Source organism: Amborella trichopoda, chromosome 13, assembly GCF_054954075.1.
Source record: "Amborella trichopoda isolate Santa Cruz 75 chromosome 13, AtrichopodaSantaCruz75HAP2 v2.0, whole genome shotgun sequence".
Lineage (NCBI taxonomy): Eukaryota > Viridiplantae > Streptophyta > Magnoliopsida > Amborellales > Amborellaceae > Amborella > Amborella trichopoda.
The window spans coordinates 1722252-1736520 of record NC_142348.1 but is presented as its reverse complement, the minus strand read 5'-3'; the positions used below and the strand labels follow the sequence as shown (position 1 = coordinate 1736520).

At 33.0% G+C, this 14269-nt stretch overlaps 1 protein-coding gene across 1 annotated transcript; it reads left to right on the top strand.

Moving 5' to 3' along the window:
* Window positions 1-8881: 8881 nt before the first annotated feature.
* LOC18428299 (uncharacterized) lies at window positions 8882-12456 on the top strand. The gene is made up of 4 exons (XM_006837335.4): window positions 8882-8933; window positions 9848-9977; window positions 11215-11290; window positions 12007-12456. The coding sequence occupies exons 1-4, from the start codon at window positions 8906-8908 to the stop codon at window positions 12262-12264; spliced, it is 492 nt and encodes a 163-aa protein (XP_006837398.1). The 5' UTR covers window positions 8882-8905; the 3' UTR covers window positions 12265-12456.
* The last annotated feature ends 1813 nt before the right edge of the window (window positions 12457-14269 follow it).

Genomic DNA, 14269 nt, shown 5'->3' with positions numbered 1-14269 from the left:
TAGAATTTTTTGTAATCCATGATCGAATTTTTTGTTTTTTTTTTTTTTTTTGTAACCCATGATAGAATTTTTTGTAATCCATGATTGAATGTTTTGTAATCCATGATCGAAATGTTTGTTTTTTTTTTTGTAATCCATGATCGAATTTTTTGTTTTTTGTTTTTTTTGTAACCCATGATAGAGTTTTTTGTGATCCATGATTGAATTTTTTGTAATCCATGATCAAATTGTTTTTTTCTTTTTTTGTAATCCACGATTGAATTTTTTGTTTTTTTTTTTGTTTTTTTTTGTAATCCATGATCTAATTTTATGTAATCCATGATCGAATTTTTTGTAATCCATGATAGAATTTTTTGTAATCCATGATCGAATTTTTTGTAATCCATGATCGAAATGTTTGTTTTTTTTTCTTGTAATCCATGATCGAATTTTTTGTTTTTTTTTTTGTTTTTGTAACCCATGATAGAATTTTTTGTAATCCATGATTGAATTTTTTGTAATCCATGATCAATTTGTTTTTTTCTTTTTTTGTAATCCACGATCGAATTTTTTGTTTTTTTTTTTATTTTTTTTTGTAATCCATGATCGAATTTTATGTAATCCATGATCGAATTTTTTGTAATCCATGATAGAATTTTTTGTAATCCATGATCGAATTTTTTGTAATCCATGATCGAAATGTTTGTTTTTTTTTCTTGTAATCCATGATCGAATTTTTTGTTTTTTTTTTTGTTTTTGTAACCCATGATAGAATTTTTTGTAATCCATGATTGAATTTTTTGTTGTCCATGATCGAATTGTTTTTTTCTTTTTTTGTAATCCACGATGAAATTTTTTGTTTTTTTATGTTTTTTTTTTTTTTTGTAATCCATGATCGAATTTTATGTAATCCATGATCGAATTTTTTGTAATCCATGATTGAATTTTTTTTAAATTTGTGATTTTTTTTTTTAATCCATGATAGAATTTTTTGAAAATTTGTGATTTTTTTTTTTTAATCCATGATCGAATTTTTTTTTGTAATCCATGATAGAATTTTTTGAAAATTTGTGATTTTTTTTTTTTAATCCATAATCGATTTTTTTGAAAATTTGTTAATTTTTTTTTTAATCCATATTTTTCAAAGAGAAAATGAGAGAGATGATGATTCTGAGGCCACCCTATCCCAGCCATATTATTCACAAATCGAGTCCCAACAGCAACAGTGTAGGGATGAGCACGACAGTGCAGGTGAGCATGAATGATGGACAAGCTTCGGGGATTTTGGATTGAGAACACAACAAAACACTAACACTCAGGGATTTGGGAATAGTCAGACACCTGCTAATATCGATGATTCGTTTTTAGATCGAATCAATGAATTGTTAAACGAATTCAATCAATGGCACCAGCGTGACCAAGAAGAACAATAACGTCGTCTATCATTTTATTTTTAGATCATATGTTACTAATTTTATGCTTTATTGTAGTCCATGTATGTTTATATACTTATTCCATGATAATTCTATGTTTATCCTTTTATGTGATGTAAATTAAATGCTCAATGGCGGTTCATGCAGGGAAAAAACATATCAATATTCGCATATTCATTCAAAAACATGAAAATTCTTAATGGAGTACCCTCATTTCTTATTGAATTCCTAAAAAATAATATTTATAATGAATTTTAATAATTCTTTCGGATTTTTTTTAAGCATTATTCTGACCGATTCACCCGATTTCCCATCCGAATTGCCAATTCGCCGATCCGGATCGATTTTTTGGATGTCCGATCCGGATCACCGATCCGTTTTTTAAACCATTGGTTGTGTCACAAAACACATCCATGTGATCATAAGACTTCCATGGTATTTTGATAGCCTTTTTGTGACTCGAGAATCAGTTATTTGGTTTGTGGTTTTAAGAGAGAGAGAGAGAGAGAGGTGAGAGGGAGAGAGAGATTCCATTACTGTTCTGATGAGAGCTACTTTGCAGTTATCCCAAGCGAGAAGCAACCGGTTGCTAATCCTGAGAAAGGGGTTTTCGTCTTAAGCTAAGCATAAGCGCAGGTGAGTTACATGCGATGAAGAGGGCAATGATTATCCTCTCTAAGGGACCAATTACTCCAACTACTTGAGAGGAATAGCATAGTCTTAACAGCTCAGCTCGAAGCTCAAAATTTGAACTGTGAGCTTGACCGAAACCAAATAAAGAATCATGCTTAGAGTTTGGTAGAGAGAATGCGCACAAGACCCACAAGAGATGCAAAAAAAAAATTGGTTCTTGAAGAATCGAAAATTTTCATAATTTCGGTTTTTAAATAATTGAAAATGGGTAGTTTTATCCTTTTAACAAAAATGTTACGAAGTCCAAGAAACGGATATATCAGTAACAACAGCAAGTATTCGATATTTTAGTAATAACAAAAACTAAAACGAATATTCACGTAATTTTTCCCAAAAAATTTATTTATTGTCTAGCCCACATTTCTACAATATGCAGGCTGACCAAATGCTAATCACCTCCTTTATTTAAATATATTATAAGACGATATATGAAAAAGAGAAAAAGAAAATAGTTCCACATGGCTGCATCCCGATAAATCCTCACCTCATAACTTATCAAAAATTACAAGTCAAGCATTGAAAAACCTTTAGACATTACCATTATAGTTATAAAAAAAAAAAAAAAGGATTTTAAGCTCTAAAAATAGTGTATATTATAATAAATTATCTAAACAATCCATTTTACTTTAAAAATAAGTGTTCCATCTGCAAGATATGAACCATTTTTTGGATTTCAAATTTCATTGGCTTTGTTAGAAATTGATTTTAGAGCCATTATAGAGATTTCCGTGTTGGTTTATGTGGCCTTTAAAGGCCTCATAAATGAAAAACATTTATTATAATGGAACATAAATTTAGCGGGACTGTGGTCCCTCGGGGACCATACTAAGCAAATGATGTATATTAATACCGGACTGTGATTGACGATCGAGGCCAGTTGGATGGAAAACCCAAGGTATCTGGGTATAGAGAATAAACCGATAAGGGTTATTGGTTATCCCTTTATGAGGTCGGAGCTTATACCTGGATGAGTGAGCTGAGGGTTGTGTGACCCTTGTATGTGATAGTAGACCTACAGCGACGTGGGCCAAAACCTCATCTATGATCCATCACATTACATGCATATCGATATATCATTCGAGAAAGCCGGATATCCACCTTTGGGTGAAGTGTATGCATGTGCGAGAGATATTCTTATACACCATAGAGCTGTGGTCGCATCAGGTCGTGGTGACCTTGATTGGTCTCTAGGGGAGGACCTGTAATCCACAGACTAAGAATGCCACCCCTTGGCTTATCATCCAGACTTTGGTGACCCGCTAATTAGCCCCTGTTTGAATTATGGTTCATGGGAAACACTGGATTGATTCCATAAAGCAAGTGTGGTTTGTAGTCCACAATTGAATGTGGAGTACCCCATTATTGCATATTGAATTCATAAACCATAAGGATTTATTTCCCATCAAATTAATTTAATTGTGTTCATTTTATTATAGAAATTATTTTAGATTTATTATTTGATTTTTTATGAATCTTTTAATATTTTATTTATGATTTTGGATTTATAAAAATGAAGTAATTAATTTTAAAATGTTATAAAAATTCAAATAATGTTTTAAATTTATTTTATTGCATTTTTAATTTTTATAAAAATTATATGGGGGCCCATAGTGCACATGAGCCCGCCATGTGGTATGTGGGTGGGGCCCACATGTACCACATAGGGGTGGCATGTCCCACCCCTTGGATACTTCTTTGATTGCTTTATGTTGAAGTAATTTGAATTATGGACAGTGTATCTTATGACATGTGGTCAATTTGTTATATAGTCAATATTTACCATATCTTATCTAAATGAGATAGCATATATTGACTTGATATTATTTGATATATTCTTATGGAATATATGAGATGGATTATGCATTTTTATGTAATGCATGATATTTTAATAGATTTAACTTATTTAAATATATTGATTGGAAAATGGTTTAAGGAAAGGGGGATAATGGTCCATGCACATTTTATAATGTTGATGGCCCTTATATGGAATAGATGGTTCAGATCTCTCACCCCACAAGTCACCCTGATCAACGGTCTATATTCAATCTCAATAAAGAGGCAAATTGTGATAAACCCTAAACATAACTTTGCACTATAAATAGGGGTGTACCATCTCCTATTCTCAACACCTTCTCTATCCTACAACTCTCTCTCTCTTCTCTCTTGGAGGGGCATGCTCCACTCTCTCTCCTCAGGCTTTCTCTCTAACTCTCTTTCTCTCTCATAAGACCCATAAGGGGCACGCCCCAACCCTAGGCCTCCTCTCTCTCTCTTGACCTAGAGATATTAAGGGTTGGGAAATTAAGGTTAAGCCTAAATTATTTTTGGGGTTAGGGTTTTATAGAGATTTAAGGGTGCTTCTTCAGTTTGACCAAATTTGGCTTTCTCAGTTCGAGATTGAAGCTAGACTACTGATCCCGCTCCATCGGATGTTGGTGAGTCGGTATGGGGTGTAATAAGCTCGGTTGAGATAATCTTCAACATCTTCTTTTATTTCATACAAATTTATTTTTATTCTCAAGTGTAGTGTTTAGTTGTATAAATGGCATCAAGTGGTTGGGTTTTATTTTATTGTTAAGTTGCCTTTATTTTGAAACATTTATTTATTGTAATAAGACCATCTGTAAGTGATCTTTTTGCCAAAGTAAAAAGGGTGTTTAAAAAAAAAAAAAATTATATTTATCGGCAAAAGGTTACGTAGGTTTTTCTTTCATTCCGTCACCTTAAGTACATTCCGTACAAGGATTTGAGGTGAGGCTTTATTTGTTTTCATAAAACCTAATTGTAGCCATATCAGTTTATATCATTCAAAATAACAATTTGTTTCATTTTGGAATAGGAGTGTTTGCTTTGTAAATTATATTCCAATCAAATACCATATAAAAAAGGGAAAGTTTATATAAGGTTGCAACCTTAAAATGTAGAATCACAAATGCACCTCCCAAATCTATCGAAAATATTGTTTTAATGTTGAAAAAACACTCTAACCGATCATCTTGACATCGAGATGTATGAATACGAAAAAAAAAAGGTTTTTGAGTCTTGAAAATAGTGCATCTTGCAACACATTATCTAGACCGTCCATTTTCAAGATTTTAATATATTTATAGATCTACTTAATTTTAACTATTTTTTGAATTTAATTTTCTCTAATTAGGTATGAAAATAGATTTTAAGATAATACTAAGAATTTTTTACAACAAAATTTAATGTTATGATAAAATTTTAAGGTGCGCCTTAATTGGATTGTTTAAGGTTGCAACCTTATAGAAATCGTTCTTGAAATTTATCAAAATATATATAAGAAAATATTCACAAGAGATCAACTTTTTACTCAATTTAAAAAAGATGAGGTTCACCTCCAATCCTCGTTTAGAAAGTACTTTGGGCATCGAAAATCTCTACGATGGCTATAAAACCAATTGCAACACCAATAGCGAAATCTAAAGCTCAAAAAATGATATTACGGATCTGTGTAACTTATTTTTAGAGCGAAAAGAATGGTCTAGATAATGTGTTATAATGTACATTATTTGTAAGGCTTGAAATCTTAATTTTTTGCACAAACATAATGGTCAAGGCCGAGAAGATCAATTTGAAGGTTTTTATGCCAAACCTATAATTTTTAGTGAGTTTTAAGGTAAGACTTTGTTATTTTGAGAGGGTTGCAACCCTATAAAGAAAATATCCTTTTAAAAAGCCCATAAAACATGAGTACATGACCATAAGCTAGATGTAATTGTTGCAAAAGGACAAACTGTTGAATTGTTGAAACGTTAGATGTAATTTGATAATTTTCCCTTAAAAATATGATGAAATTTACTAAAGTATGAGACCAACTTTTTAATATTATACCCATGTTTTTTTATTTAACTTGAAAGTACCCATTTACATGAGCTGTAATAATTAATTAGGATTGTATATAATGAGACTATTTACCTTTAATACAGGAAGGTCACAATTACTTATGACCAACCAATATGAAATCTGATAGCTTGGGTATTTCACAAAGTTCAACAAAGTTTGTTTTGTAACTTCAAGTTAGGTCAATTAAATAAATGCCACCCCCCAATATTTGTTCAAGATTAATTGTGACCACTTTGCACCAAAGGTAAATAGTCTCATTATATACTTTCCTTAATTATAAATGGGAAAGCTAGTGAATAGTTTGTCCCTTACAAGAATTTCAATAAATTTCCCAATAATATTGTCCGAAATGATCTATTGCCCCTCCTTGCTAATTGGTAGACCAAATTATCTTTATTCAACATTAGAACCCATTCAAAATATGGGCATTCTAGTAATTTAATCTTAAGCGGCTCAATTCAGGTATGAAAAATACCTATAATTGTTTACCGTAGTAGCATTGAACTCCCCAACTGTTCAAGAGGAACCCATCTTTTTAATTTAGGGAAAAAACGCAAAACTACGGATACACATAAAAAATCCATCAAAAAAGGTTGTTTTAATATTGAAAAATCTTCTTATTGATCATCTCGACATCGAGATGTATGACTATAAAAAAAAACAAAGATTTTGAGTCCTAGAAATGGTGCATCTTACAACACATTATCTAGACCGTCTATTTTAAATATTTTTATATGTTTATAGATCTACTTGATTTTAATCATTTTTGGAGTTAATTTTTTTATAATTAGATATAAAAATAGATTTTACGATAATCTTAATAATATTTTAATCAAAATTATATGTTATGATAAAATTTGAAAGTGCGTCTTAAATGAATTGTTTAAGGTTGCAACTTATGGAAACCGCACCCTTTAAGTTGTAAGCGCTTGTTCATGTTGCTAACCTTGAACAATCACATGTATTTTGCTTGGCTTAGACCACATGAACAGAGTTTTGTTAAATTCATAGCTTGGAAAGGGCACTTCGGTCACGTTTACCAAAGGGAAATTTATCTAATTATATACTAAGAGACAAACTATTATAGTTTATTATTATTATTCAAAAAGCTTGTAGAGAAGCAAATTATAATGGGTCCGCCAATCATTTATGGGATATAGTTTATATAATGTTGCAATTTTACTTGTAGAAATAAGATTACAATGTTTGGCATTTATTGATTTTAGTTGGACGACATAAATTTGACACATCTTTTAAAATACTATAAAAAAGTAGCACATCTTTTAAGATGATGTGAAACATACACCGTCAAAATAAAAAAAACCGTGCAAATTATGTTAACCTTACTTTTACAAGTGACGTTGCAACCTTGTATAAACTTTCTCGTTGTTTATGAAGTTTACATCGGGTTTGTAGCTTTTTAAATATTACAACCGCTTAATTATGAGAATCACTATGTGCAAATATTATACTTAGATAAAATTGCAATTTGAAAACGACAATAAAACATATTATAAGTTTTTTATACAAGGTGTCGACCTCATACTGTAGAAATAACATCTTAAAAATTTATTAGAAATGGTTCTTTCGATGCTGTAAAACCTTCAAATCGATTTTCTCAACCTCGAGATTTACATATATGAACAAAAAAACAAGATTTTACGTATTAGAAATAGTGCATCTTCAAACTCCAAACCAATGTTAAAAAGTACGAATTGGATTGAGTAATTGGCCTTGGCCCGAGCCGGTTACTTGGATCGAGTCCAAGAAACTCGGCTGATTAGTACTGAGTAGTGTAGCAAAAAAAAAAAAGCATAAAAAACATTATAAAAAAAATAAAAAAACTAGAAAATGTATGTTTAAAGTAATATTAAGCAAAACATTTTAAAATGATGCTAAAAAAGTAGAAAAAATATATTTTAAAAACATCAAACTTGTAACTAGTGACACCCAAATAAATTCTTTATTTTTTAGATTTTTATTATTGTTTATTTTTTTTAAATATCCCCTAGTTGGACACCCAACTCGGGCTCAAATCGGCCCGGCAAGGGCCCGAAAGTAACTTGGCCAAATAAAAACTACTAGGCCGATTTTACAAACACCGCTCCTTAAGAATTTAATATTAGATGAATTTGCAGTGACTTAGAATGAGCTTCAAAATCCAATACAGAGACATTAACGGGTAAAACACCTTTCCCTTTGTAAGATGCACAGTTTTGCCCTATCTAGCCATAGGTTGTAGTTTGTATAAGCCGTCAACTTTAAAAAGTCCCAACGCACGCCTCTAAATTGTACCAAAAGATATAGTTCTAGTGTCAAAATTATCTGTGATGGTCTAACAATTTGTTTTCGCTCCTAATTATGAAATTTAAAGCTCTAAAATTGGCGCAAATCGAGTAATCTATAATTACTCAATATCTTAAAAATGTATAGTTCAAATAACATCTTACAAGATGTATTATTTTGAGGACTTAAAAAATCATATTTATTTATTTATATCCACATATCTCGACCTTGAGATAACCAATTAGGGGTTTTACAAAACAATCTTTCTTTTTTTTTTGGTGGGTTTTTGAGATGCAACTTACTTCTACATGATCTTTTACCATTGTCATAAAACCAAGAGACTTGTCTTAAAAATGCCCAGTCTCTATGTGGCTTACCTCAGGTTCTTGTGTTTCATGATTTTAAAGGATTGCTATTTACTAGGAGTGAAATCACTATCAATATTCATTTGCTTACTTTATCAATTGAACACTAAAAGTATAAGTTCTATTCCATGCGTGTGTTCCTCCTCTCCTCTCTCTTGCTTCCTTCACAGGAATGGTGGGAATTTTTCAAGGCACACTCTACTTGTTTGTCTCTTCTTTTCATTCTATATATTGTAGTGGTCCATGGAGTGAATTCCTACACCATTTTGTTTTGCAGCAAGAATGGGGCAAGGTGTAGGGAAGGCTTTTGGTATGTTATCATGTTCCATCTCTCTCTCTCATCTCCCAACACTCTCTCTCTTGCAGCATTTCAGGATCTCTCTCTCATATGTTTTGGGTATGCTATCATGTTCCGATACTCTCTCTCTTGCAGCATTTAAGGACTCGACCGAGTCCACTTGGATTTGACTGAGTAACTCGGCCTCACCGTAGTGGGGAGGCAAGTTGGGGTGGCTTGGGGTGCCCAACTTGTTAGGTGCCAAAAATTTCATAAAAATATAAAGAAAATATTTTAAAAATATAAAATAATTAAAAAACCAATATATTAATTAGAAATATTTTTACTCTATTAAGGATCATGTATATATTTTCTCATTACTACCATCCATGTCCTTTTGAGCTTTGCCCGAGCCCTTTTAAGGGCATGGTTTATACCATGTTTGTGAAAATTCATAAGGACGTAGTTTTACATGGCTAGGGCTTTATGATATTGGATAAAGCCACAAAAATCCAATTTTGGCACCAAAAACCCTTACGAGGGCTTCAAAATGTTTTCCCATCCCGTATTTTAAAGTTTAAAAAATGGTGGAAATTCTTAATAGATGTGAACATTTGAAATAGATAACCTAGAATGTATTATAAGACAAACCATTTTTAAGACTTGAAATCCTTTTTTTTTTTCCCTAAATTTATGATTTTTGATGTTATGATAATCAATTTACAAGCCTTGTAACACCACACCTGCATTTTCTAACAATATTTTTTGTGGTTCTTTATAAAGCCCCTAGCCTGCAAATGCTTTCTCAATTTCAAATTGCTATTGCATTTAGAGCCATGTATTGCACTTTCATTAGCAAAATTAGGATACATAGTCCTGATATTTTTACAGTTGCTCTGTCTTTCTCATTTGATGCTTTACATTGGAATGTTATTGTATGTATTTAGGCAAGAATGACAAAGTTTTGAAGGATGAAGCAAAAGAAGTGTTGGACACCTGGGTTCAGGATCATACCTTGCAGATTGAAAGTGTAACAAAAATAGAGGAATTGTATCGCTTGATATGTGAATGTTTCGAGTAAGGAACTTCTCTCATTCTCATGGGACTGGTCGAACCCAACCAAGCATGGTCCAGCCTGGACCCAACCTGGTATCAGTTCGTGGTCTAGCCTGGTATCAGATCAAGCCGATCTGGTCGGGTTGAAAATGTATTACATGTATCTATATATGGGGTCAACCACGACTAGACCCCCCCTCCCAGTAGCAGGTCTGGGTTTAAAATATGGAAACTTGTTTCATGCGGGCTGGACCATATTTCTACATATGCAGTCCAGAAGTATAAAGCATCCATCTTAAAGATGGATGCAAATAGGTGGTCTATCTAAAAACAATTGAAACTAACGGTCTAAATGTTTTCTTAATAGCATTATTATATCTAGTTTTTAAATTTTATTTATTTATTTCATATCCATGATCTCCTTGTTAGAGATTACATGTACTTAAAAATTAAGTCCAAAAATCCATCTCAGAAATAGATTTATTAAGGAGCCCATATTTCTACATGTGCCGGCTTGGCCTGCGTGCTAACCGTGTCCGTAAAACACATATGCCCATTTCTAGGTCTATTGGACTCATTCCCGATCCACTGATGTACTTGGCAGTTTTAGCCCGAGATGGGTTGGGTTGACCTGGCGGTCCTGTTCAACCTGATCTTATCGGTGTCCCTACACAAACATGCACACATACAGACCAATGGGAGTATTGTATTATTCTAAAATAAATTCCTTGTCTGATAACATAGTAAATGGATTACTAGATTTGTGGAGCACTTTGTGTGCATTACTTTGAGCACCTTTGGAGCATTTTAATGGAGGACAAAGACAATAAAAACATTTGTTTTTGGTACATAAATATTATAATCAGCCTTAGCCATTAGATGTGGAGTTGAGCAATTTAGGGTCAGCCAGTCGTTATGCTCAAAGTTTGAAAAATATTTTCTCATAATTTTTGCAAAAAAATGACAACTATTCGGTTTTGCATCTGGCAGCCCACTAAAGTGTAAGTGATGCTTCTGTGCCAAATATAATGGTCTCATTGGATGCAATCCCTCTTAACAAGTGCTCATGCATTTTGGCTCTTCATGAATTGAAGAATTAAAATGCTCATAGAGAAATAGAAAAAATAAATACCCAAAAAAAAACAAAAAAGTTGTTATAGCTAAAATTTAAGTCAGAATATCAGGCTTCTGAAAAGTGCTGTGATTGCTATTGACTTCTGGAATATTGGATGATTTGAGACTTCTTTTTGTGACCCAGACATCTTAACAAGACAAAGCTTGGGGCCCCTCGATTTGATATACCCTCAAAGGAATCCATTCTGAATGCATTTGAGGTTTGCTCTTTCTTTCTCAATAGAAAAAAATTGTAACGGTCTCGTTTGGTTCTCTAATAGAATCGTCAGAAGTACTTTTAAATTGGCCAATTCCTGATTCTAATAAGGAACAAGGTCAGTCCTCCCACCAATCCTGATCTGGGTTGCTGATTGCCAATCCAGATCAGCATCTTTCGAACACTAGTTACATCTCATATTCTATATCACGGTTTTTTGGACTCGGCATAGAAGAGAATAAAAGAAAATTCGATAAGTAGAAGCCTATACAAATAAAATTTGAAAATAATCTCAAGAAAGCTTCTTTTTTTTTTTTAATTCAGTGAGCATACCTTATCCATTTCATGGGCTGTTAGATTTAGACTTTTAAGAACTGGAAAATCTATTTTTTTTTGTTCTTAAATTGTTCATTTGGTGATGATGAGAAATCTACAAAATTTAGAGTCAAATAAACTCCATGAGGCCTTGATCTAACACCATTTTTTCCTCAAAAAATTCGGAGGTCGATGTTGTAGTTTTCCACTGCAAATAAAATATTTTTCCCTTCATTAAAACTTAAAAAGGCTCACATGCCAGGAAACACTTATGCCTTGTCCCTTGTTGCTAGAAAACCTGTTGTTGCTAGAAAACCTGCCTATTAGGAGCTCGTCATTTAACAGTGTTCATCATTGTGACTGACTATCTCGTTTCTTTTTCTTTTTTTTTTTTTTTTATCACAGGAATCCCATGAAAGCAAGAGTGACAAAAAGCTGCCATTGAAAGAAGCAGAATTCAAAGAGTTTGTACACAAGGTCGTGTTTCGAGTGGTGACAAAAGGGAAGATCGAATTCGTTGCCGTGATGATGGGGTTACCACCTGCTGCGCTCTTGATCAAGCGAGCGGTGCCCGGGCCTGTAGGGGCCATGTCAGAGGACTTGTTCATACCGTTAGCCACCTCAGCAACTGCACTGATTATGAGTTTCTTTAAGAAGATATGAACTACAAAGTGAGATGGTCCTTTGTGATCATGTCAATAAAACTATTGATTGAATGAATGTGAGGACTTGTTCATACCAATAGCCAACTCAGCAACTGCACTGGTTATGAGTTTCTTTAAGAAGATGTGAACTACAAAGTTAGATGGTCCTTGTGACTATGTCAATAAAACAACATAGTTGTTATTGATTGAATGAATGTTGTTATTTAGATCGGAACAATGTCTTTAAAATGCCGATCGTGAGGCCAACTAGTCACTCGCTAGACTGATCCAGACCAGACCCGCATGGTTCTCCCATGTGAGAATCAGTTCAAAAATACTAAATAGTAAATTTCAAATTTGAAAAACTAAATTTTTTTTGAGAAAATAAGTACAATTGAAATCGGTTGAAACTGGCAATTTTATAGATCAGGATTGCTTGGTTCCCTGACAGTCTCGCCTGGTTCTTTAACAAAACCAGGTGAAACCATCAAAATTAGACCGATTCTGAATACGAACCTTGTCGGTTTGCATCGATTCCCGATCCAAATCACAGATTCCCAATCCGATGGAAGGTGTTTATTTCTATTTTGATGTCATAGGCAAGAGGTGCATTGTTACTTGTTGAGGCAACTTTAAGAGATATTACACGCTTTCAAATTTGGTTGAAAACATGGACAAAACCGGGACACAAAGCTAATATGCACTTGACCCTGTAGTAGGTAGTGTACATGAAGCCTATTGCATAGTTTATAGGTTCATGAGTATATATGTTTTACCTATATCGGTTTATAACCGCAGGATTTGGTCTTGGGCTTGGGCTGGGGCTTGTTATGGTGTCAACTATTGCAGCATCACGCTTCAATTTTGAATCCTGATGCACCAAAAAAGAGTTCATATGAGTTAGGATTGGATGGTGCAGATTTAGTGGTCTTTTGCTATCACTTGGCCTTTGTTTTTTTAGGCAATAAAGTGGTTTGTCAGTGGGGATTTGGGCGCTAGGCATGCATCTCTCCCTCGAGAGAAGGGTACAGGGCCTGAAATTTCAAGCTCGGGCCCAACCTACAAGCTATATAATAGTACTAGCCCGTACCAAGGCCAAACCAGGCAGATGCCCAACGCTTTGGCAACCATATTTTCACTTATCACTAGTATCATTGTTTTAAACTTGGAATGCAGTTACACGAGGCATACGTTTCTGAAGAAAAGAAAAGTTGCATATTAGAAAATGTAGTTCTAGTGTCGTAAACCTATGATTTGAAAATATATTTTTAGCCTTTAATTATTTGAAACTCAAAAAATCGTGTAGATTAGATAGACACTTGAAAATAGACAACTTAGATAATGTAAAAGACGCATTGGGTTTGAAATCCTTTTCTTTCTAAATCCGCAATTGCTAGGATAAGAATGGTCAATGATGTTGGAACTACAAATTTTTTTATGAGAATTGAGGTGTGACTTAACTTATTTCACAAGGCCTAGGCCTTGGGCTAATTCTCTTTTTTCTTCTGCTTTATGATTTTTTCTATTAAACCTGAAACCTAAGAAAAATTCCAAATAAAAAATTCCAATAAAAGGGGTAAATTATCAAAATATCCATTTTAAGATCAACTATTTAAAGTTGTACTATATTGTTTGATTTATTTTATTTCAATAAAAAAGAAACATGAACATGAGCCAAAATATAATTAAAAGTATAAAATGCTAACTAATGCATGTATTTTAATAGGGATTGTATACAATGAAACCATTTACATTTCATACAAGGTGGTCACAATTACTTTTAACCATTTGATGTGAAATATGATATTGTGTCACAAAGTTTGATAAAATTACTTTTAAAGTTTGAGCTTTGTCAATGGAAAAAAATGCAGCCGTTTTCTTTTATATCCAATATTCAAAATTAATTGTAACGGCCTTATAACAAAGATAAATAGTCTCATTGTATACTTTTCCATTTCAATAAAAGTGTAGTTTGTATGGGGCCGAGCCCTAAACAATCAAAGTAAGGCTCACCTTCAAATAGT

What these genes read in the sequence shown, in the direction of transcription:
- LOC18428299 (XM_006837335.4), top strand. Translation starts at nt 8,906, where the DNA reads ATGGGGCAAGGTGTAGGGAAGGCTTTTG. An exon ending in AGGTGTAGGGAAGGCTTTTG is followed by an intron (nt 8,934 to 9,847) that starts GTATGTTATCAT and finishes GTATGTATTTAG; the next exon opens with GCAAGAATGACAAAGTTTTG. An exon ending in CCATTCTGAATGCATTTGAG is followed by an intron (nt 11,291 to 12,006) that starts GTTTGCTCTTTC and finishes TTTTTATCACAG; the next exon opens with GAATCCCATGAAAGCAAGAG.